Source organism: Macrobrachium rosenbergii, chromosome 5 (assembly GCF_040412425.1).
Source record: "Macrobrachium rosenbergii isolate ZJJX-2024 chromosome 5, ASM4041242v1, whole genome shotgun sequence".
Lineage (NCBI taxonomy): Eukaryota > Metazoa > Arthropoda > Malacostraca > Decapoda > Palaemonidae > Macrobrachium > Macrobrachium rosenbergii.
This window is the reverse complement of record NC_089745.1, coordinates 65892001-65917638: the sequence shown is the minus strand read 5'-3', so window position 1 is coordinate 65917638 and position 25638 is coordinate 65892001. Positions and strand designations below refer to the sequence as shown.

The window sequence follows — 25638 nt, the reverse complement described above, 5'->3', positions numbered from 1 at the left end:
GAGGACATGTCCAGCCATCTCCATCTCCCTTTCCATCTTTATCTCATTTGCATATTAAACTCCATAATTTCCTTATGGTTATTATGATCTTGCCTCTCGAGATTGACAGGTTCTTTAAAATAAACAAGCAATTGGGCTGTAATGACTGACGAGAGGTGACAAACAAAGGAGGGAGGAGCAGAACAAAACGAAAAAGTTACCTTAAAATTAATTTATTTACAAAATTAAGTTATTTACATAATGTACAGTTGAGTCAAGGTTCAAGTAGAATAAATAAAGTGAACATTATACAAATGAATTAAACTCTTAACAGCAGCAGCAACAATAAACTAGTCAGAAAAACATTACAAATGACGAGTCAAAAAAAACGTAATAAACATTAGCAGCACAATAATTACATTACATAAAGTCAGAATCTAAAAATAAAAGCCAGAGCAATAAATTATCAAATCAGTAAAATAGATTATCAAATCATAAACATACAAAATCATAAATATTAACAGGCTGCAAAGCAATGAATATCAGCAGACGAACTCAATAGAGTCGTCGAAATAGCCCCAAGCTGCTTGACAGGAACACTGCAGGACAACTCCGACAGAGTCGAAACGACAACCATCTCGTCCTCAAGCACAGTGCTGACGTCCTCCTCCAGTACCGACGACCGCGACAGAGCCGACACGGCAACCATCTCGTCTTCCAAGAAACGTACTGACGTCCTCCGCCATCTACGACGACCATGACAGAGCCGACATGGCAACCATCTCGTCCTCAAGAAACTCTCCACTGCTCTGCTGCCAGGATCTGACTCGCAAAGTCGCAGGTACGGATACCTGCTGCTGTCCTGGACCATCGGTCGTTCTGCCCTCCAGAACCTGGCTCGTTGCTGCTACGAACCTGACCTGTTGCTGTTACGAACCTGACTTGTTGCTGTTACGAACCTGACTTGTTGCTGTTACGAACCTGACTGACGCTGTCAAGCACTCCACGACAGACGTCAACTCACCAGCACGAAAAAAACACAAATAAAGGAGGGAACAATCTACAAACGATTGTTCCTAACACCTTCCCACCTAACAGAAAAAAAAAATTCAATAAAAATTTTTTTTTTTACAAACAAAATACTCTCCCCTGATGCTGCCACACCCCCGCCAGCCAAAACAGAACCAACCCTGGCCTAAGGTCGCCAATATTAAGATCTCGCCTCTCGAGATTGACAGGTTCTTTAAAATAAACAAGCAATTGGGCTGTAATGACTGACGAGAGGTGACAAACAAAGGAGGGAGGAGCAGAACAAAACGAAAAATTACCTTAAAATTAATTTATTTACAAAGTTAAGTTTTATTTACATAATGTACAGTTGAGTCAAGGTTCAATTAGAATAAATAAAATGAACATTATACAAATGAATTAAACTCTTAACAGCAGCAGCAACAATAAACTAGTCAGAAAAACATTACAAATGACGAGTCAAAAAAAACGTAATAAACATTAGCAGCACAATAATTACATTACATAAAGTCAGAATCTAAAAATAAAAGCCAGAGCAATAAATTATCAAATCAGTAAAATAGATTATCAAATCATAAACATACAAAATCATAAATATTAAAAGGCTGCAAAGCAATGAATATCAGCAGATGAACTCAATAGAGTCGTCGAAATAGCCCCAAGCCGCTTGACAGGAACACTGCAGGACAACTCCGACAGAGTCGAAACGACAACCATCTCGTCCTCAAGCACAGTGCTGACGTCCTCCTCCAGTACTGACGACTGCGACAGAGCCGACACGGCAACCATCTCGTCTTCCAAGAAACGTACTGACGTCCTCCTCCATCTACGACGACCATGACAGAGCCGACACGGCAACCATCTCATCCTCAAGAAACTCTCCACTGCTCTGCTGCCAGGATCTGACTCGCAAAGTCGCAGGTACGGATACCTGCTGCTGTCCTGGACCATTGGTCGTTCTGCCCTCCAGAACCTGGCTCGTTGCTGCTACAAACCTGACCTGTTGCTGTTACGAACCTGACTGACACTGTCAAGCACTCCACGACAGACGTCAACTCACCAGCACGAAAAAAACACAAATAAAGGAGGCAACAATCCACCAAGGGAACAATCTACAAACGATTGTTCCTTACAATGGTATAATTTCTTACTCTACTGTACTGCCATCTGACTCCTAATATTGTTCTTCAAGCTTTATTTTCAAGTCAAGAAAAGCTTTTAAATAGTTTCTTTGTCAACCATGATTCATGTCCTGATTGCAGTACAGATTAAGTATAATTTACTTTCATATTCAGTTTCAATCCACTTGATATCCAAAGCTTATTCATCCTACCCATTGTTTGATTGGCCTTTTTTGTGTTTATCAGAATTCCAACACAAGAGAACCTTCATTGAATATTCTGAATATTTGAAAGATCCAGGTTAAGTAATTGTCTCTCCTCAGTCTAAATAATCCTTTCTCCATCTGCTATTTTATCCCTTGCACATACTTTGTCTTCATTACTAGTATTTTTTTAGATTTATTTTGAGTCTCATCTCTCTAGATAAATTATACTTTGTATTAGGTAAGCTTTGCAAATCTTTGGCGTTATGTTGACTAAGATAGCATCATGCATATTCTAAGTCTATCAAGTTTCTGTTGTTCTCTTCCATCCCCAACCACTTTTCTCATTATAAAATCTTTTAAATGGCAAAGAGCTAGAAGAAACAAAATTACTTTGTAGCATTCCACTCTTTACTTGAAAAGAGACAAGACCCTGTTAACTTTGCATCTATTTAGTTCTTGGATAATTTCAAAATAAGCTTTTCATATGTTATGAGAATGCCATTGTGATGCTATACTTTCCATAACAGCTCTTTAGACACACAAATGTCTTGTCATAAAAAGTGAAAGCAATCAGAAGAGGATTTTTAAGTTCCATACATTGCTGCCCAATTTTTCTTAACACAAATACAGTATTAGATTTATAAAACTGCCTTTTCGAAAACTATCGTGTTCATCTCTTAAGTTATTTTATCAATTTTTTTCTCCAGCATATTAAGGATAAGCTTACTGAATATTTTCATTACAGCTGATGTGTCTATAAATACCACATTCTCTTACATCACCTTTATCTAGTACCTTAGCTGTCATCAAGCTTTCATCATTCCATATTACAGTATGTAAAACAGTTGAGTTGGTGTACAGGCTATCATCTTGATTTCAGTGAAAATCATCTTTCCAGGGATTCCATCATAACTTGGTGTTTATGAATATTTTTTCTTGTTGATTTCACTTCAGAAACTGTGAATTCAGTCACAGTTACATTCAGGTCATTATCAGCTTCAGGTAAATCATTCAGCTTGTCGCTCTGATAGCTGTTATTCATGAACTCAAACAAATGTTTTGCCTAACATTGTGTTATTCATCTAAAGGTGTTGTAACCTATCCCTCCTTTTGACAGGTATTTTCCTCTCTTTCTTTTTGCCCATGGATATTTTATTGATAGTTCTGTTGGCTACCCTAACCAATGCCACTTCTTGAATATATGTACTGTATATATGGTCTTGTGACCGTCATCAGCCTGTTTGTACAAGTATTCTTTTGTATCTTGTTGATCTTTGAAATTTGACATGAAGCAGTAAATACAAAACTCACAAAAATTAGAAAAAAAAGCACCTAAAACATAATTACAGTAAGGTAGGCTGGATCCGTAAGGAGAATGTCAAAATGGGACATGAGAAAAAAAATTAGGGGCATGAAATAAAGAATACATACATGAAAAAGAAAAAAAAAACTTACAGAACACTTATAACAAACTTGAACCTAATAAAACCCTATACTCAATCTAAACCTGACTTAAGCTAACTTAGCTTAATTTTTTCTAACCAGTTTATTGGTTGTTGATCATTACCTGATGCAGACAAAAAAAAAAATGAATGAAAATGCCAAAATATAAACAAAAATATGAAAAATGGAACCTAATTGAAGAAAATGTGACTGTCCTTAAGAAGCAGTATACTGTATAGGGGAGTTCCATAATTATGGATCACCATGATGGTAATTACAAGTGCAGGCATAGCTGTCTGCCAGGGAATAGATGAAGAAAATCACAATATTGTGCAACTATAACAGTGAATAAAAACACAGTACTTTTCTTGAAGAGGGAATAGCGAAATGATGAGTAATTATTCAATTGCAAATCATTTCTGTAAAAAGCAGATAGAAGTCTTTGGAATTTCACGAGAAGTTTGCAGGCTCACAGATAACAAAAAAGTTATCAATTTAATTTACCTGTTAGCTATTTACTAGCTACTTTTTAACTACTGTATACTTTTTAGGAGACTAGATTGTATAGGGCATTTTATCAACCAGAGAATTGGGCTAAATATAAAGATATGGATTTGCTGTGAAACAAATAATTTTAAAATAAACCTTACCTCTCCATTATATAGCTTTTACTTCCATGCAGTGGTAGTTTAGCAGATTGAAACAGAAAGCGAGGGCACTCTGTTTTCTATGAGTAACTGTTTTCTATCCATCTACTTCCCCTACCCCCACCAAGGGACCAATAGGTACAAACACTCGTAACCGGTCAGTCTACTTCTGTCGCCGGTTTTGATATAAAATTGACAGATTGTTAAATGTACTTGGTTTTCTTGTGGTTTGTTTTTGGATGTTCTTTTATTTTATTTTGAATTGTAGTTTAACGAAATCATGCAGAAATTGATCGCAAGCGGAGAGAGCTTGTTAGATTGTGGAAACAACTAAAGAGGATAGGTCTTGTTTCAGTCTGTTGAACCAAAGCTGGCACAGAAGTGAAAGCTATATAATAGAGAGGTAAGTATTTAAAAAATAAATCCTAAATTATTTATATATTTTAACCTTTTGTAAAATTATGTTATATGTAATTTAAATAGTTTTTAGTACTTGTGGGAGTGAACTTTTGACATTATTCTTTCCTTATGATTAGTGTACGTTGGTTTTCTTTTCAGCCGTGATATTTTATATTCCCCTAGAGGAAAGCATTTTGCTGCAAGCACTTTGTCAGGGCACTCTGTGACTCCAACTCCACGATATGTTTTGGAATATGTTGCCAAAGGTCAGAACTGGCCAGAAGGAGATGTTGCTTTCCATCGACGTATTACAGTGCCAACCCTCTTACTTCATGGTATGAAAGATGATCGAGTTGGTCTTGTGGAAATGTGTGAAATGGAGAAGGTGAGTGTATGTGAATTATGTTTGGTACCTCTTAAAGAAAGAAGGTGGATCCCAGAGCCTCAGGCAGCCACAATTATTGTTTTTTGTATCTTTGAGAGGCATTCTTTGTATTCATGAGAGGCCCAGATACTTCAGTTTGTGTGATAATTTTTTTCAATGATTTCTTTAGTCATTCTGTCCTTCATTTATTTTGTGTATGATTTATACTGTATATACTGTACTCGTGTAATGTGCGATCTCGTGTATTGTGTGACCCCCAAATATTCACCCATGAAAAATGAGTTTATTATGTATCTTGTGTATCATGTGAGTTCCTCTTTTGAGAGACCAGATTACAGTAGACTAACCTCTTTTCCTCCATCTCTTTATCCCATCTTCTAGTTAAATAAGTTAAAAAAGTAAAAGAGAATGATAATAATATCGTTAGCAATGTTATATTTGTTGTCTAAACGTGTACAGCCATAAACAAGTAAAAGAGAAACAGCTGTTTTGCCATGAACAATCCAATCAGATAACAACAACTATTTTGCTTGCATTTCAACCATCATAAGATAGGAAACAATTACCATAGTTAAGTTACAAAGCACATTAAGTAGAATAGGACTGATGTATTTTTACATTATACCCTTACTCACTATGAAGAAAGCTTGTCAAGGAAATATATTGCAAAATTTAAGCTGCAGTTTGTAGCTGAAGCTGAGAAAACAGTGTTCAAGCTGCTAATGACTATAAATTATTGTGCATTGGCAACATGGAAAACCCCTAAACTTCAATATGCCATCAAACTTGACCACAAATAAAATTGGAGAGAAAAGTATTTTAATCAAAACTGCTGGGCATGAAAGAACACATTTTACTGTTGCTTTAATGTGTATGGCAGATGGGACGAAACTTTCCCCCATGGTTATCTTAAATGGAAATTGAATTGATGCCAAAACAAAAATTCCAGAATGGTATCGTTGTCCACATTCACGAAAACCCAAACAGTGCAAATGGCAAATGATCGCTGTGTTTGTATTTTTTAATACAATAGTAAAATGAGAATACATAGAGGCAGTCCCCGGTTGTTGGTGGGGATTCCGTTCCAATGGCCTCTGTTTGGTATATATTGGCACTGATAAGAGGAAATTGGCACATATCGGTGCCGAAAATCACCGATTTTCGTCGCTAGACAAGTGCCAAAAAACCGGATCGCCAATAACTGAGTCCCGTCGATAACCGGTCACTGTCTGTACAGTATTATTGGATACAGTGAAGTAAAGCATAAATTTTTAAAAGATCCATGGAAAAGATGCATATTCATTATGTTTGTATTTTATAATACGATACTAATGTGTGAATATAACATACACTAATTTTATATCTTGTGTATGATGCGACCCCCTTAAATTAGCTTCAAAATTAGGTCTTCAAAGGTTGCATGATATATGAGTATATACAGTATTTTTGCTTATCAATAGGGAATTATCCAACTTTTATTTGGTTTTATGAAGACATAGTTAGTTATAAACAACTGATTGGATGGTTTTCATTCTGTTGTGGTGGTAGCTTGCTAAGAAATCTATAAGTCAGATAGAAGAGTAACTTACTTCAAGTTTAGTTAGGTTTGGATTTCTAATTTCTTTGATATACGTATGCAGTTCATTTCATTATTCTAGGGAGACCTAAGTTAAGCAAAGATTTTGTAATTCAGAACTGGTACTATAGCCGATTCACTTAAGGTAGATTCTTGGGCCTACGAGACGTTTGTTTGGCGGCCTCTGAGTGGCTGGTACTGGGAGATAGGCGACTTGCTCATTGTCTCATTTTTAAGTATGTAACTCAGAAAACTAGCAATATGTTTATATATTTCTTCATTTATCTCATGTTTTGAACAAGATAAAAAAGTTTTGGTCATACCATAGGATTCGGTACTAATTGTACCACTAAAAATGATTCCCTGAAATTAATAAGATAAAACACAAAGGAATTACAATGAGTAAAAGTGAAGAGAGAAGCATTTAAATCTTTATACCTGTTTTTACTTATCATCGGATTTTGCATCATTCATGCGATCAAGATAAAATAAAATTTGCGTTTTCATACAATAAATTCACCATGAATACTCTGGTGCTTTCAGATTTTAGATGCGTGTGATATGTGAAGAGAAAATGCAGAATATTCCTTATTATGTTGTATCCGTTCTTGATGCAGTTTGCCAAGAGACGGTGATGATGATCTGCCTGACACTGCGTTGGTCCTCTCAGCCGTTGACAGTTGCCAATTAGCGATATGAGAAGTTTGCAGTTTCGGCAATATTTGCTGTATTATTGGCATTACATTTTCTGTAAATAAATGCATAGAATTCCCATTATAACTGTCGAACATTTTCACTCCAATATATATGTTTTATGTCTGGACATACCTGATACGAAAAAAAAAATAATCAGATGGATGCATCTGGATGTGCTGGCTTCAGTTTAGACATCGCCAACAGATTTTATGGTAAGAAATAAAAAATGTACTTTCGTTCATTGAACGAACATATGAAAAATAAACTTTTGATGTTATTGACCAGAGAAATGAGCAGCCATAATAATGAACTCATCATTATGTAGGCCTGTTATTTATCATGTAGTCTACAGTATGTATGCAGATTTCTAAACTAAATTGAACCCAACACGTCCAGATGCATCCATCTGATTATTTTTTTTTTTTGTATCAGGTATGTCCAGACATACAAACATATACAGTATAATACTGAAGTGAAAGTGTTCGACAGTCATAATGGGAATTCTATGCAGTTATTTACAGAAAATGTAATGACAATAATACAGCAAATATTGCCGAAACTGCAAACTTCTCATATCACTAATTGGCAACTGTCAACGGCTGAGAGGACCAACGCAGTGTCGGGCAGATCATCATCACCGTCTCTTGGCAAACTGCATCAAGAACAGATGCAACCTAATAAGACATATTCTTCATTTTTTCTTCACATATCACACGCATCTAAAATCTGAAAGCACCAGAGTATTCATAGTGAATTTATTGTATGAAAACGCAAGTTTTATTTTATCTTGATCGCATGAATGATGCAAAATCCGATGATAAGTAAAAACAGGTATAAAGAATTAAATGCTTCTCTCTTCACTTTTACTCATTGTAATTCCTTTTTATTTTATCGTATTAATTTCAGGAAATCATATTTAGTGGTACAATTAATACTGAATCCTATGGTACGACCAAAACTTTTTTATCTTGTTCAAAACATGAGATAAATGAAGAAATATATAAACATATTGCTAGTTTTCTGAGTTACATACTTAAAAATGAGACAATGAGCGAGTCGCCTACATCCCGGCACAGGCCGTCCACAGTTATCGGCGGGGGTTCTGTTCTGGGGTGTGATGATAACCGAAAATCGGCGATTTCCGGCGCTTTTTCGGCGATTTTTGGTGGTTACCAGGTGATGAAAAGCGCCGATTTTCAGTTATCAGCACCTCTGTTAGGTATGTATCGGCGCCGATACCCAATTATCGTTACCGATAAGCGGAAATCGGCGATTTTCGGCGCCAAAAACTGCCAATTTTCATCGCTAGACAAGTGCCGTAAAACCGGATCGCCATTAACCGGGGACTGCCTGTACCAGCCAATCAGAGGCCGCCAAACAAACGTCTCGTAGGCCCAAGAATCTACCTTAAGTGAATCGGCTATGGTAAGGTACATGTTTTGCAGTCCCATATCCAAAACCCCTTGGAACAGCTGTATTTCAGTTTTAGATTTTTTCAGATTTCAGAACTGAATGTTGCTCTGTAAATAAGCACATTTTATTACCAACAAAAGCATTCCATAAAACTAAAAAATAAACAGCATTACAAAAGAACCATAATTTGGTTATATGTCTACTCTTCTGTTATGCATTTCTTAAAATTTTGTCCTCAAATATGATTTCATCACATAAATTTATAATATCATGTATGGTGAGAAATACATTTTCAGTAGATTACATGAGGCTGTGCATATTTTTCAAGTTTCTTTTCTGGTAGATTATTCTAGGAGAGGCTTCCTGTGCCTGTATGAGTTTTGGTAGATTTCACTGATAATGCATATACAGTATGCAAGTTAGCTTTTAACTAATAAATAGGCATAGAAGCAAAGGTTCCGTAAGTTAAATGCGAATCGCCATACATTCAACCAGGATTACCAAACTTGTGGCTTGTGTAAGAATTCATTACTATTGCATGCAAAACACTCATAAAAAACAAGTACTGACATAAACAACCAAATCTAGAAAAAGGCAGTTTGGCTGTGTTGGTTATTGTAAATAACACGTTTATTGAGTTGCAGTACAGTGACGACTTGTTAAAAACTTGCTAATTTTCAATGGTGATTTCTGTATATAAAAATAAATTTTTATTCATCTCAGAGAAACTGACAGTTTAAAATACCCCCTGGTGTTATCTGGGTGTTATTTCTGTTTCTTCATTTAGTTTTTTCCTCCCCCTATTTTATCTTTTTGAGGACCTGGCCATTGAATCCTCCAAGAAGGCTAGACATCTTAGGCAGACTTCTGCAACAGAGAGGATTTCTTAACACTTGCTCATTTGTCTACTCACTTTTAACAAGTTTCTGCAGCCGTCAAGTCAGATCAATCGTAGACTCTTCACTGGAGGATCTTGGGACTCTGCTTTTGTCAGGCAGTTAAAAAAATGGTTTTCCTTTGGGAAACTCAAAACATTTTTGTGTCATCTTGCATGGTGTTGGCTCTTCCATGACAGCTTGTTCTTCCAGTCAGGCTTTCTTCCTATTGAGTCAGTGCCAGGTCACATGACTCCTCTGTAGTTTTTGCAATATTTTCTTGACTCATTTTGGGAGGAATTAGAGATCTCCTGCAGTCTTCAACCTCTTGAGTTTTCTCTCTAATCATCTTGATTTCTTTAACTGGACTTGAGAAATAGTTATGTTATAATTCCTTTTATTCTGCCTTACAGCTACTACACCTCATTCTCTGTTAGTTTTGAGGTTGTTTTTTATTCTCTCTGCTTGTGTCTGGTCATGGTACTCATACTGCTTCCTACTTGAGCACCATCCAACTAGAAGTCAAACTTGGCTCTACCTCTTGGATCGGTGTCCTTTAAATGAAGGAATTTCCATTCATGCAAGAGAAAACATGGTTTCTACTTTCATTTAGCACACTGGGTTTGGAATTACTTGAACCCCATTAATGAGAACTTTGGTTTTATGTATCTGGGACAGGACAGACAGACTCCCTTCCTCTTTTTCAGGAGAACACCAGTAGGCCCCTGGAAACTCTTTCCATTCCTACAACCATTGCTCACCTATTGTGTAGTATTCCCAGCTCTTTTGGGACAAGTTTGCATCTCACTTAAGGTGCATGGGTAGGCCAAGGTTGACAAACACACCTTGGATTCTGGGTCACTTTCCCTCCTTGCATCATTCATATGTGTTGGACTTTCATGATTAATTGCCACTACATCTTGCATAATGGCTCTTTCCAGTCCTTACTCTGATCACACAGGCAGTGTGTAGTTACAGACTCGTATATTTTATTGTCAGCATGATTTCTTCTCTGCTTTTACAGTCCTATTTTCCTCACAGAGCCTTGGGTAGAGGTATCAATCATATTCCCCAGAATTCTATTTAGATCCTACAGGCACCAAACATCCAGGTTGGGGCCAGCAGCAGTGTAATCCATTCCTTCTTAATAAGATTTGGTTTTATTATAAATAATGGGTTTATGATGGAATAAATTTGACATCTAATAGTTCATACTAATTAAAAAGTGCAACATTTGGCTGCTGGAGGCCCAGTGATCTGTAGGGACATGTGTAGACTACTTCTACTCTTCTGTTTGTTAAATGGATATATGAATGTATTGGTCATTCAGAGGCCATGAATGTTGGGTCAGTTAATTTCTGTTTAAAGCCTTTGATGGTGTTAAATAGAGGTTTTCATGTAGTCTATAGTATTAGTTTTTGGTGCTATTCATGCCTTAGAACCTTTTTTTAATTTAGCTCATGTCTTATTTTGCTCTCTTCCAGACAATTCCAAGGGCCTTTTTAGAAATGATTCCTGGGGGAGGTCATGAGTTGATGACTGATGCTCCACTGGAAGTATGTCGTGCTGTACATCGTTTTATCAAGAGGTGGCAACATCACTTGTAATGGGCTTCTTTCTGTATAAATATACTAGTAGAAAATGTTTAATGTAGAACTTTAGAGGCCTGTTAAAGAACATAGTATTTGTATGGCATGCAGAAGGCAGTACAGTAACTGTTAATTGTATCTTTTAGAGTTTTGTACTCTATTTTGATCATTATGGACTAGCATCTAGTAAACATATGGTACTTACACAACTTTCCTTTGGCAGCTATTGTAGTAAGTGTTTCGCCATAACACTATAAAAACTCATCTTATATTTTGGCCCTCATCTTTTACTCATCAAATTCATCAAATGTACAGAGTCATGGTAGTTAACCAGTTGTTCTGGTTCATTAACTGATGTGTTTTCATTGCTGTTTTATGTTCATAGTAATAAAAAAATTTTTTGCCAAGTTACATTGTTACTTTTGTACAGTACATGGTGTTCATAGAAGCATTTTAAATGAGTCTTGGAACTTATTCCAAGTTATCTTCAGGATATGTAGTTATAATATTCCAAACACAGTTTATTTCAAGCCTACATTATTTCTTCTGAAAGTTTATTTTTTTTTTTGTATGTTTGCCCTTTGATTTATGTTATTCATTCACCAGCACTGCTGTGTATGCATTTTTAACATGTAGTAGTATTACTGAACTTGAAAAGTCCAAGTGATGTAGTGCATTACTACCCTAAAACTTGACTTTCTCTATTCTCTGTATTTCTTATTATCTTCTCTGATTTCTTTCAAATGAACACCATATTCTTTGGAAGCTTGAATTTCAAATCGGTGGCACCTGACTGTAGGCTTGTTCTGTATGAGTCGGGTTTATCTTGTCAATAATGAAAATAATACTGAACTTGAAAAGTTCACTCTTATTCTTCATCATTTTTAACAGTTAATTCATATGTGAGAAAGATATGCTTGTAGTCTTTTTTGGTCAGAATTTGTAAAAAGTACAAGTAATACATTTTGATGTAAATGAAAGCTAATGAGATAAACAGAATTGTTGCAAGAAACAAGGAAAAATTATTCTTGTTAAATTCATAACCAACATAGTATTTATCACTTCCGCACTCTTAATTATTTTATGTTATTGAAAGAAGTGCTTCACCACCTTACCTTTCCCTAAGGAGTTACTTGTATTTTATTTACCACATAGAAACATATTTTCATGTATCAGCATTCATTATTCAAGAATTTTCATAAGATTGGTAGGTTGTGATTTAGTGATAGTCTTACTTAACAAGGTAATGATTGCTATCAAGTACTGTACTTATACCTCGTTTTCTTTACTATTGTTCTATATTCTTGTATTTTTAGCCTACTGGTTCATTTATTGTACATGTTTTTATAATTTTTTTATTTTTCCTTCCTCTCAGTATATTACCAAGTGAAACATAGCTGAAATTAGGTACACAAATGAGCTAATAGTGTTTGTTGATTTTGCACTTCACCATCTTCTGTTGTTATTGTATCTTAGATCTATGTCAATTTTTTTACTTATACAGTATCTCATTGTTTTAAATTGTCGTTCTTGTTCTCCATTACTCTTCTGGCAGTAAAATGAATGGTTTACAATGAGTGCTCATAAACTGTTGGTCCTTAGCATATGTTAGCTTTTGGTGCATCGGTTTTCATGTGTGTAATTATGTTGAAACTTCTATATTATATTCTGTAATTGTAGCTAAGGCATCTTATGTAACATATTGCTTTGTTATTTTGCTGGCCTTCTGTAAGGCTTTCTTAATTTCTTATAATTGTGAAATTCTGGTAATACTTGAATGTGATAATATAACATAATGAATACATGTAGTTAATGATGTTTCACTGCATAATCATTGAAAATTAATTTCTTAACCTTTTTTCCTGTCCATTTTATGTGATGTCATTAAATGGAAGATTTAGTTAGTCTGTACAGGGTAATTAAGATTTTCAGTAAGATATCAAATTGCTGAAAGTTTGTTTGGTAAGTTTGCTGACTTTAGTAATACAAATTTCATAACTTTGTCTGTCTTGTTTTTCTTTCTCATTTTTACCACTTAAAATGTTTCCAGGGAAGCAGCCCTCCTTTTATGCTTTCTGGGGTTCCTCAAGCAGCTGGTCCGTTCTGCTAAGGACATGCCCAGAATCAGTGAAATGTTTTTCCTTCACCACAGTTGCTGAGGGAGGTCCCTTTTCAACCACCATCCAAATATCCTTGTCTGAATACATTCTCCCATCAGGTCCTTGGGACAACCTGGTCATTTATAGCCATCTGTCTCCACCAGAATCTTCACTAGAACCTGACACCAGAGTTGGTTTTCAGCTCAGTGTCATCTGAGCAAGTTCAGCATGTGACTCCCATTTCCAGTTACTGAGATTCCCGAAGTTTGCCACCCAGTTTAGTGTATGTTTCCTGGTTCCTTTCCAATGCAGCGCAGTCCGGCTGCCATCCAAGTCAGTACCGCCTGCCTGAATTGGACTGCATGTTTGTTATTTGCCACTAATGTTGGGAGGGGCAATTCAGTTTGGTAAGAGGCAAGTCTGTTGTTGGCAGGGATTCTAGGGAGAGACCAGTTTTTATCAGGTTAATGATGTTAAAACTTTTATTTCAACCCTAGCTTGAACAATTTCTGAGGCTCTTAGCTCTCTGCTGGTATCATTCTCTGCAAAGTTTTAGGATCAGTCAGTGCTGAATGGGGATGTCATTATGACAACCTTTACACCATTTGAAACCCAGAATGCCAGTACTTCCCTGTCTTTGGTCATATCTCTGTCTTCAGCAATACAGAGAAGTTGGCAGCTAAGTTTACCAGTATGAAAATTCACACCTTGGAATGGTTGACTAGCAACATACAGTTGGGCAAAGTAACTTTAGTGGGTAATATAGATGACTGGATTTCATACCGCACAATAACCTCCTTCAAACACAGGATTTATCCTTCTTCATTTGTCTACACTGAATGCAGTCTTACTGTTGTTTGAGAAGCCTTCATTCATCTACTTCAAGATCCTTACCATGAGTGGCTTTACTTTACCAAGGGGAAGAACAACCCTTTTTTCAGATTTTATTACTGTTCCTTAGAATACATTGACTACTGAATGTTGTCAGTTCCCTCAGAGGGTTTCTGCCACCTATTTCAGAAGTGGACTGGTTGGAAGAATTTTCTTGACTCGGTTTAAAGTTCTTCCTGTTTGCAGTCCAGCATGTTGGGAACTCCTTTGCTGAAAAAGATGAGAAAATTTTCACCCAATGTTATAGGACTTGTGACATTGGAGGTACTTCTGAGTACTGTATTGTGTTGGTAAGCAGGGAAGCTTTTACCTGTAACTTCAGGAGTAAATCAACCTGATTTTCAGATTACAACTATTCTTGAGGAAGATCTTGGACCAAAGACCACCAGACAGATCCTGGGATGTTTAACTGCTTTGATGAAGATGTGTCCATTTTCCTCTTCAGTCGCTAACGATTCTAAATCAGGAATTCCCAGTTAATGGCAGGGGTTCCGTTCCTGGGCGAGTGCTAATAATAGAAAATCGCCAATAATTATGGCGATAAATGGCATTTCTGACATCATAAGTTCCAATAAACCACTTACTGGTGCTGTTAACTGCTTGCAGACACTGATAAACTGCTTGCTGATGCCGATAAATTGCTTACCGATGCCAAAAATCGCTTACCGTCACTGAAAATCTAGTTAACACCACCATTAGCCAAGCGCTGTAAAACCGAAACGCTGTTAACCGCCGCCACCGATAAGTGAGGACTGCCTGTAGACCTCTTTTCACCCTCAAACTGGTATCACTTTTACTGCTTCTGAGCCTGCAGTCAGATCCCCTCAGCCATAGCTGACATGGACCAGATTTAAGGACACCAGCACCCACTGTTGGACAAAATCCAGCCACTCCAACTGGTGGACATAGAAACGTTCTCAACCATTATAACTATATAACTTTTTTCAGTCTCTTCAGATTAGTGTCACAATTTACTGTGAGATTGGCCATTTTGATGTTCGTCCCTTCACTGGATAGTACTTTTCTATACCTCAGTAGTACTATTGCAAGCTTCATGATGTGAAGCAAGATATTCATTCTCGTGCTTCAGTGGACATGGTTTTGTCTGCATGATCAATATTTGTTTTAGTTCAGATGGTTTTGCTTTTTACAGTAGCTTGGTAAGATTCCTCCTCCTGAACTGCAGTATAGTTCCTTGGTCTGATGGGTATCATGTCATTCTATAGGAAGGCAGCCAAATATTTGACCATTAACATGCAGTGTTGGAGCACTAGGGTAGGAACCAAATGGCCTTTTTTGATGATTTCCTGCAATTGTGATTAGCCTGGTCTTGGGGAATGGAGCCTGCCTTAAAGGAGAGTTGCTATTCTTCCCAAGAAACAGCCCCTTTCCTAGGTCTTCAAGCTTTGCTTAGTGGATTGGTAGGACAGGAGGTTGCACTGTCAAAGTCTTCTCATGAACTGAAGCGAACATAGTAATGGCTTCCTTCCAGACATGTCTCACATCAAGGATGGCCATATCAGGCCACTACAAGAATGCAGTAAGATCCAAAGTCTCTTTACAACTATCCTCCCTGGGTTTTGGCCATTGGCTGGGTCAGTCCTTTTCTTCTTTTAAGGGGGTCTTCAGGTTCTTCCCATCATTGCTGTGGTACACTATTCTGCCAAGAGACATGGCCAGAAGTTTTGTTTTTCAATAGATGTCACATGCCATCTTTGGATTTTGGTGACTTGGTTGATCCCCAGGAAACTTGGTTTCTCACTGGAAGGTGATGTAGCTGGTTTAAGACTTTCAGCTGTACTGTTGGCAGACCTCTCACGTATCTCATCCCCAATTCATCAGATCTGGATTCCCTAAAGATAAAAGATTCAGCCTGAGAAGACCTTTGCCAGTAGTCAGGGTAGCCTTTTATAGGGACAGCTGGGTTGAATGAAATTGCAGGTATAGTATACCCTTTCTAGAGATTGTTCTCAGCTAGGTATTCTCCTTTTTCACCCTCCTCAAACCCCAGAGTAGGACTGCAAGCATTAGCAGTTGGTACTATCATTCAGTTTGTCCTTACCCTTCATTACTTTCGGAGATCCACACAGAAACATTATTCTTTGTGACTTCCCTGGAAGGGAACACACTAAGAGAACCAGACACATGCATCACCCAATTTCATCCTTATGGACTCTTGGAACACAACCACTTGAATAATGTGCCGCATCTTCATGTAAATAGGACCTCACATGAACAATCTACTTCATCTTCAGGGAAACAGGACCTGATTCCTTCACTGGGTCATGCTTCCTATTTTTTCATATATTTGCTTGTGAGGTTGGAACTGTTAGGATGTACACCCTTCTTGCTACTAAAGCTTTGCTGTGTATACAGACCTCGCATTTTACAAGTTGCACAGGGTTTCAGCCAGTGCATTTACGACTTTCTTTCAGAGCATTGGTTCTTTACTGATGTTAAGCCCATGAACTGTATGTCAGATCCTTCACTCCAATCAGCTGTTCTGCAGGTTTTTCTTCAATAGCTAAAGCCTTCATCTTTAATTGGAATTTAGGCAATTACATAAATGACTGGTTTGCACAACAGACAAATGCAGTTCCATAGTACCAGTTTTCTTTTTTGTGCACAAACCCGTCATTTATAAATGGTGGCCCACCTCTCAACCTCATTTTCTTCTTGCAGCCACAGATAGTATGTTCTCACCTGCATGGAACAAGGGTAGGTATGTGTTGCTGCCAACTATCCAGCAATTGATCCAATTGTTATTTGAAATGAGGTTGTCCAGGTTTCCCAAAGACGTATGAACGAGGCAGTGATGTCAGTGGTGGGTTTGTACACAAAAAATTAATTATGTCTTGAAAAGAATTTCATATTTCACACTTCGTACGAGTCACCCATTGGATAAGGTGTGCAACCTTTAAGTCTTCCGTAGACATTACTTGAGGTTCTTTTCAGTGTCCCTTCAGCCTCCAGCTGTAACCCCTTTCATTCCTTTTACCATACCTCCATTCTTATTCCCTTTCTTCCATCTTACTTTCCGCCCTCTCCAAATAAATTTTTCAACATTATTTTCAGCAGTGAATGATCTCATAGGTCCCAGCACTTAGCCTTTAACCTAAATTTTATATTCCAGTTGATTTCATTGTCATGTGAAAGACTATTTAGTCTGAGTCCTTGAGAGGACCTCCTCTTGAAATAAAAAGCATAGTCACAGAGCTTTTAGGTGGCAGAAGAGGATTCTAAATCTGTCCTTGCAGAAACTACAGGCTCTTTTTATACACTTTTATTTAGCTTGCTTTTTTGTCTGTTTGTTTGTTAGTCTTGGTCAAATCTTGCAACTCAGTTTTCAACCTGATTCCATCGTCCGGCAGACTTGAAATTTTGCAGGGTTACTCAATCCCGGTGACAATATAACCTTACATGATCAGTAGATCAGCAGTGACCTCTCCCAGTATCTCAGGATTTGTATGAAACCCTTCAGATTTTTCACAACTTCTTTGACTCTCTAAATAACTCTATGGATTTTTCCAACCTCCTTTGGCTCAACAGGATATCCATTTCATTAGCTAAAGCGTGGGCTCCAAACATGGAAGGAAATGCTAGAAGAAATAAAAAAGATACGTTTCTTTTCTTGTAGCATTTCCTTCCATGTTTGGCGCCCACACTTTTAATTTTGTAGACATGATTAATTGTAAGAAAATCTTGGTGCATCTCAAAAAATTATTTTTCACTTTTTAGTGCATTTTAATAAAAGCATGTTTTGAAAATGTTTTTTTATGTTTTTTTATATACTATATACTGAACTCTTTAGATTCAATCCACTCATCTTGAAAATAGCTGTCAAGTTGGCCGAAACATTAACATCAAAGACAACATCCCAAGTAGAAATCTACTGCTTGAGGACAAGCTCCAAAATTCATCTGTTGGATGCCCTCAGTGCCAGAAATTCTGCGTGAACAATTCCCAGCACTTCATCTCCTTCCTTTTATATGCTGAATAAAATTCTAAACCTTCAGCTTATTTACCAGTCCTCTCAGTGATAATATGTACATTAGTCAGCTTTTGTCTAGCATTAGTACTTGGGAAATAGAATGTACATAATACTGAGAAGACTCAGTACAAAATAAATTTGACTGAATATATGTATTTTTATTTTTATTATTATTATGATGATGATGATGATGATGATTATTATTATTATTATTATTATTATTATTATTATTATTACTTATCTATTTATGCTGCTGAAAGTGGTGTTTCCTCATAAAGGGAATTAGAGAACCCAGGGGAAGTATGGTCTCAATAGGTCTTGCCTTGGCATGTGTGCCAAAGGTTTTACTGCGATGAGAGAGGCAGAGTGATAAGCATTCAGTCCTGTAAAGTTTACCAAGTTGCACCTCACCATGGTCAGTAGGAATCAACTCCTCTGCCTTGAAGAGAAATGCTTAGTCAAAGGCTAAAGGACCTACCCACAATGCACATATTTGTGGGTGAATTAAAATTCAAAACCTTGAGGTGGCTTTTTTTTTTTTTTTTTTTTGCCACCAAAGGAGTTGTTTCCACTAAATGGGGAATAGATTTCCAATGGAAATCACTATCCTCATAGAACTAAACTAGTTGTGCAAGCCAAAACCCTCAGTGTTATGGTCATTAGGTTGGAAGATGAACAGCAACTGCTATTCAGTCTGGGCAGGGTGACCAAGTTTAGCTTACATAGAAGATGGTCACTGGAACCATTTATTCATTGTGTGCTTTACTTCAGGGTGTAGGTTTTCTAATTTTGTATATTCAGGAAAAATTTTTTTTTTATTTTATGAACTGAAAACCAAAACTCATTTCTTTGGATTTAAAGCTTGCAAATACTCATGCTTACAGATGAATAACTAGTAATTATTAAAATTTCTCATCTATTTTATTTTAGATTTTGAGTAGTTTTTTACATTCTACTTTTGGTGTAAATTGAATTTTATGCTCTCTATGAAAATGATTGATGCCTGTGTGATGATGTGCATTTGTTATTACAAGAAGTTCAATATAAAATGTATAGTTTTGGTTCAAGTTTATTCTAGTTGGAGATGTAGAAAAAGTAACAAAATAGTAGGAACCCATTTAGAAGGACAGTGTTGATGCATGTACATTAAAGGGATACAAACTGGGTGCTTTCTAAAGAAGTGTGTGTTGGTTTGTATGACAAAGTTCAATAATGCACATAAAATGACAACAGGTTAATTTGGTCATTTATAGCATATTCCGATACTAGGGGAAAGTTTTCAGACCTGTGATAATATTGTTTCCCTCTAAAAATTGTTGATTGTGATTTATATTCATTAGTTACAACATAATTTTTTGAAGTAAAAGTGTTTATGACTTGGACTGTTAGGTTATAGAACAACATTTAAACATCCTTTTTAAGTGTGAGATCAAAATCATGTTTTTTTTCTCTTGAATAATTAAAAAAAATGCAAACTATTTACGTGAAGGAGGAAGACTTGATGATAGCATAGATATCCTTGCAACGTTAATCTTAAGTTGTGCCTTATGCATCTGAAATGCTAGCTCCAAGTTCCAGGCATAAAGCGTTCATGCTGACAGAACCTGTTATCCTGCAAATCTAGTCTGGATCATATACATACAGGCAGTCCCCAGTTAACAGAAGGGGTTCTGTTCCCGGCTGAGCTCCAATAACCGAAAATCATGATAATTATGGTAATAAATGGTGTTTACGATGTCGAAAGCACCAATAAACCGCTTATCAGTGCTGGTAAACTGTTTACCGATGCCAAAAACCATTTACCGTCACCGAAAATCTGGTTAACGACGTCGTTAGCCAAGCGTTGTGACGCAGAAACGCCGTTAACTGATGTTGCCAATAAGCGAGGACTGTCTTAATGCTAAATTGGATGTACAGTATTCTTTTTCCTGCAAAATTTGATGTATATATCTCAAAGTCCATTACATCTATTGCATTGGTCTTTTGTATTATTGTTTTTATTTTTATAAAACTGGTTAATACATTAACTCTACAGCTTTGATTGATATTTGATAATACTGTTTTATGCTTTAGATTTTGCCCCAAAATTTTCATTAAGTTAAAAATGTGTAACTCCACATGGTGCTTGAAGATTACTCAGTATTGAAATACAGTACCCCATGTGTTCTTGTTATTTTGGATATTTACCCAAAACATAGGATGCTCAAACTACTTAATATATAGTATTATGTTAATTTTATAGAAAAATATATGTAGAAATAAAGTTTTGGAGAACATGGATTAATATGTGTTGTATTATCCTAAACTATTTTTTGTATGAGTGATATATGCTGCTTCAGAAGAAGAATTAATTTTTTCTTGGTATGCAGTAGGACTTACTATTTTTGTTATATTTACATGCAAATCTCTTACCAAGGGTAATGTCACTTTATAATGTTGACTAGTATTGATAAGTAAAGTAACAAAAATTTCTAATAGTTTTTCAAAGACTTCTGTGTCCTTAGGATGACAGTAAGATTTTTATCTTCAAAATTTAATTCTGATTTTCTTCTGTTTTGCTCCAGAACAATATTTTTGAATCCTGTGCAGCATTTTGTTTATATTCATTTCTTTCCAGGAAGTACCTAGTAATCTTCAGCCTAGAATTCTCATCATAAAAGGAACACATTGATGTACAATATGTTTCAGTAAGGTGTTTTAGTATCTTGTGCATTTGTTTAAATCACACTACTTCAGGAACATCTTTGGTGATGTATTTTTTTTTTTATTTACAGTGAATATAATTTGAAAGCTGCTTTTTTTTCCTCTTATTACAAGCTGTTTGTAAATTCTTTCATTTAAGAGCTGTACAATAGTACCCAAAATCTTCTGAACTATTAGTGAATTTAGTAAGTGGCCCAATATTTAGAAAATTACTGAAGTATGAACGAGTAAATAAAAATTTCCATATTTAAAAGTTATGACCCTTTTTCTGTTTTGTGACAAGAAGATTTTCCAGTTCATACAATATATGATTCTGATATTGATCTTTGAGAATGAATTTGGAGGAAGTCATGTTTTATTTTCAAGTTTCTGTCATGTTTAGTTGTCTAGATATTAGCAAGACTGTGGAAAAAGTAGTGTGTGAATTTTTACAAAATATTTCTAAGGGTTGGCCTCATGACTGTAGACAAGTTATTAAAATTTGGGAAAAGTCAGGATAAGGGTTTTTTTGTGGTTAGTTGGTGAAGAGTGTGTTGATTGTTTAGAACTGATGGAGGATTGTTCCTCTGAACACTCTTAATGCTTGTTTAAATGGTTTTTGGAATGAGGTGATTGTTATATACAGTACTGTATATCCAGATGCAATCCTTACATTGTAAAATAGTACAGTGAAAGCTAATGGGCATTAGTTCCCTTGTAGGATCATTGAAGCTAGACATTTAGTGTTATTATTTTTGGTTGCTTGATACATATCAAGTGAGAGTTAAAATGTAAGAAGATACAGTATATGAGAGGATTAAACAAATGTGAAGAGTTGGTGTTAGGGGTACATATGACTTCATACAAGGAGAAGTATTGAATATGTAGGAAAGAACAAGTAAGTTTTTGGGTAAAGTGAGTACAGAAATCATGAACATCATGTAACAGGAGAGCTTAAGTGAGAGAGATGAATTGGAAGAGGTCATTGGGGAATGTGTGACAAGAAAGAGCAATAGAGGATAGGGATGAAGTTTTTAGGAGAGTGAGACAAATTATTAATACATGAGCTGAAATAGAAAAACGTCTTCCTATCATTTGCCTCTAAATCAGGCATTGGGTTGAATCCTGTCATGGGCAAAGCGCTGTTCAGTTATAAATCCCCTTGGGTGTATTTTCAGGCTATCATGAACAGGATGTAGAATGATATTTAGGGCACAATGTTCATGAACATAAAACATGTCATGCATGTGTAAGTGACAAAAATTCATGTGCTTTGTTTTTGGACAAAATTCTTAATTCTGTTCTGTTCTATATACTCCATAGGGGGTTAGTGCCATCAGTGCACCTCATGGGGTACACTGTAGGAATTACTAAAGGTTCGGCCCTTAGCTGCAACCCCTTTTGTTCGTTTTACTGTACCTCCATTCATATTATCTTTCCATTTTGTTATCCACCCTCTCCTAACAATTATTTCATAGTGTAAAAGCAAGGTTTTCCTCCTGTTACACCTTTCAAACCTTTCTAATCTCAATTTCCTTTCCAGCACTGAATGAATTCATAGGTCCCAGTGCTTGGCCTTCGGCCTAAACTCTATATTCCAGATCAATTTTGCTTAAATAACGAGCACTGTCGATGCTATCAAGGCATGTCTAGATCCGCAGGAGATGGTAAGTTCCAGGCTCTGTAACAGCATTAAACTTTCTATAATTGATACAGAGTCTGTCTCCCCCTCCCTCTTTTGGGACTAGGACAACAGGTGAGGACCATTTGCTTCGGCTCCGTTCAATTAAGCTGAACTCTAGGTGGATCTTAACTTGCTCCTCAATTTTCTTGGCTTTCTCCGGGTGTACTTTGTAATAGCCCTGCGATATCGGATGTACGCCATTTGGTACCCTTATGGTATGCTCGGTCGCATCTGTGCAACCGAGTTTGTCTCATGTAACCTCGGGATATTCTCTCAGTAATTGGTGTATCTTGATCCGTTTGGATTCGTCGAGCCCCGGAGTAATAAACTCGAGGCGGCACAGGACTTCCGAGTTAATGGTGGGCGGCGGCACTGTAGTCATGGTGCCAACCACTGCACCGGGAGCGGGTGGCACATTCAGTGATGGTTTGTCTTCGAGGGCGACATAGGGCTTGAGGAGATTTATGTAAAGCCATTTGGCCTTCCTCTTCCCACAATTCACCTGGTAATTAAGGTCTCTGCATTTGCCTAGGATCCTGTGAGGTCCCATAAAATAAGTCTCCAGCGGGTGTGTCGCTCCTCTCTGGAGAACAAGGGCAGAGTCTCTTACATTGAACAACCCAGCATGTGCGTCTTGGTTGAATTTTAGTTTGATGCGCTGTTGCATCGCTGCCTCATTTGCTTGGGCCACCACCCAGAGAGCACAGAGCTTCTTTTGTGTGGTTGGTAAGTCAGTCACCCTTGCGGCCTTAGTAGGATCGACCCAGGCCTCGTACAGGATGTCGAGGGTGCCTAGTGTGGATGGGCGTAAAGCAGCTCGAATGGGCTGTAACCCAAGGTCTCCACAGGTGCTTGCCGAATGGCGAAGAGGACATAGTGGAGGTTCTCCCAATCTGTCCCATTCTCTGCAAAGTTTTTTGAGTCATTTCTACAGAGTTTGGTAGAAACGTTCCACTATTCCTTGGCTCTCTGGCCTGTATGGTGTAGAGTGAACATGTTGGACACCATGGCTTGCCAGACCATTATGGAATTCTTGTGACATGAAATGTCACCCTTGGTCAGTTTGGAGGGTTTTGGGGAACCCGAAACAGCAAAAGAATTGCACAAGTGCCTGTACGGCATTCTTGGAGCTCTTGCTCCTGACTGGTGTGGCTTCAGGGTAGGCTAGGGTAAAACGATCAATGATTGTTAGGCAATGGCTGTTACCAAACTTGCCGTGGTATGCCCTGCAGGCATGAAATATTCTATGCAGATGTCCTTATAAGGGACACCCACAGACGGAATGTTCCTTATGGGAGCTTTGGGGATGACTTCATTTGGATTCCCAGTGACCTGGCACGTAGGGCATGTGGCAATGAAGCCTTTGACTGACTTGTGGAGGCCTGGCCAGCAAAACTTGTCCTGGATGGCGTGGGTTGTGCGGGTAACACCGAAATGACCACCGAAGCCTTTGTGTACCAGGTGCAAGATGTCCGGTTGGAGTGACGGAGGAACTACTACTTGGCGATGGAGGATTGGCGCCGGGTCTGATGGTTCCTGGAATACTCGGTACAGAACTCTGTCATCAAGAAGGACGTTATCCTTAACCAGGTCTGTGATCTCCTCAGAGGTTGCTGCTTCTGCGTAGTGTTGCTGCAGAGTGGCGTCTTCGGACTGTGCCTGGATGAGTTGTTCCTGACTCAGGGAGGGAATGGATGCATCTGCCCTGGTGATGAGGAGAATGGTGGCAGGTTCCAGGGTGGGCTCAACTGGATGAGAGCCTGACTGTTCATGCAACCAGGACACTTTGGGTAAGTTGACGTCGTCGGGAATAAGGTTGTTGCTGGGTGGAGGAACGTCCTCCTCTGGTTGCTCAGGCTGCACAGCAGTCATGCATCAGAGGGGATGATGGTGTTCTCATGTATTTACAAATAAGAATGCATATCAGAAGAATGAAGGAACGTAAAATGGGGACAGGTGGCAAGGTCCTATCAGGTAACTGAGATAATAAACAAAGGATGAGAATCTTGAAGTGAATACAAGGGAGCCTGCTACATCGGGGTGCCACGGGAAGAAATACAGTTGGGGGATGCCACTGTGCTCACGAAGCGAACAGATCCACAGCTAACTAAATCCTGTCTTCAGCAGGAGATGGATTAATCACGACAAAGAATTACTTGAGGCCCAACAACAGCCACACTATACAATGGGGGCAGCTCTGGAGAGCAAAGCTTCCGACTTCGTCCGAGTCGTTCGGTGTTCCGGGATTCTCTCTCTTGTTTTGTCCTTGTGGGAGCCTTTTATAATATTCAGGGATTATGCTTGGGCATCCAGGTAGATGGTGTTCGTGATTGGCCTGACCACGGTCTTGCATGGGGTCTCTCAGGCAGCATGAGGCCAGCGTGGCTCGGCTCTTTAAACATGCACCGAGTACATGTCGGTTGCCCTGCCATTCTGCTGGCGCTGGTTGCCCTTGGGCAGGGTTGAACTTTCTCCTGGGCCAGCATCTGCAAACCAGGTCTCGCAGTCAAAAAGACAAGGAAGATTAACAGGATTAACCCTCAAAGGGAGTGGTAAGAGTGGTTTGTATGGGCGAATTTTGCCTGTAGTTTTACGTTAATGGAATGAATGCAAAGATTGAATATTTTACTTTATAAATATTGTTTCTATGGAGGATAAGACGGCGTGAAAAGAGGCTTCCCTCATTACAATATATATATACGTATACAGTTATACCCTGAACATACGCGAGGTTAGGTTCCAGAACCCCTCGCATAAGGCGAATTTTCATTTAAGTTTGGCCCTGTCTGTAAAAATGCTAATAAATGCTTATTTCTAAAGTTTAAACACTAAATATGACCCTAATCATGCTCCCAAATTATTAAGCTAACTTTTAAATGAAATTAAAGTTACTGTAATTTCATTGAAAAGTTAGCTTAATACATTATCCTTAA

The 25638-nt window shown here is 37.7% G+C and overlaps 1 protein-coding gene across 2 annotated transcripts in view; it reads left to right on the top strand.

Annotated features, from left to right (window-relative positions):
- The window catches only part of LOC136838862 (uncharacterized), a 95626-nt gene extending 78292 nt beyond the window's left edge, over positions 1–17334 (top strand). For both annotated transcript variants that reach the window (XM_067104523.1, XM_067104522.1), the window contains exons 10-11: positions 4984–5209; positions 11254–17334. In XM_067104523.1, the coding sequence (XP_066960624.1) occupies positions 4984–5209; positions 11254–11376 (349 nt within the window). In that variant the 3' untranslated portion in view covers positions 11377–17334. The remainder of the gene's footprint in view (positions 1–4983; positions 5210–11253) is intronic.
- Positions 17335–25638: the final 8304 nt, after the last annotated feature.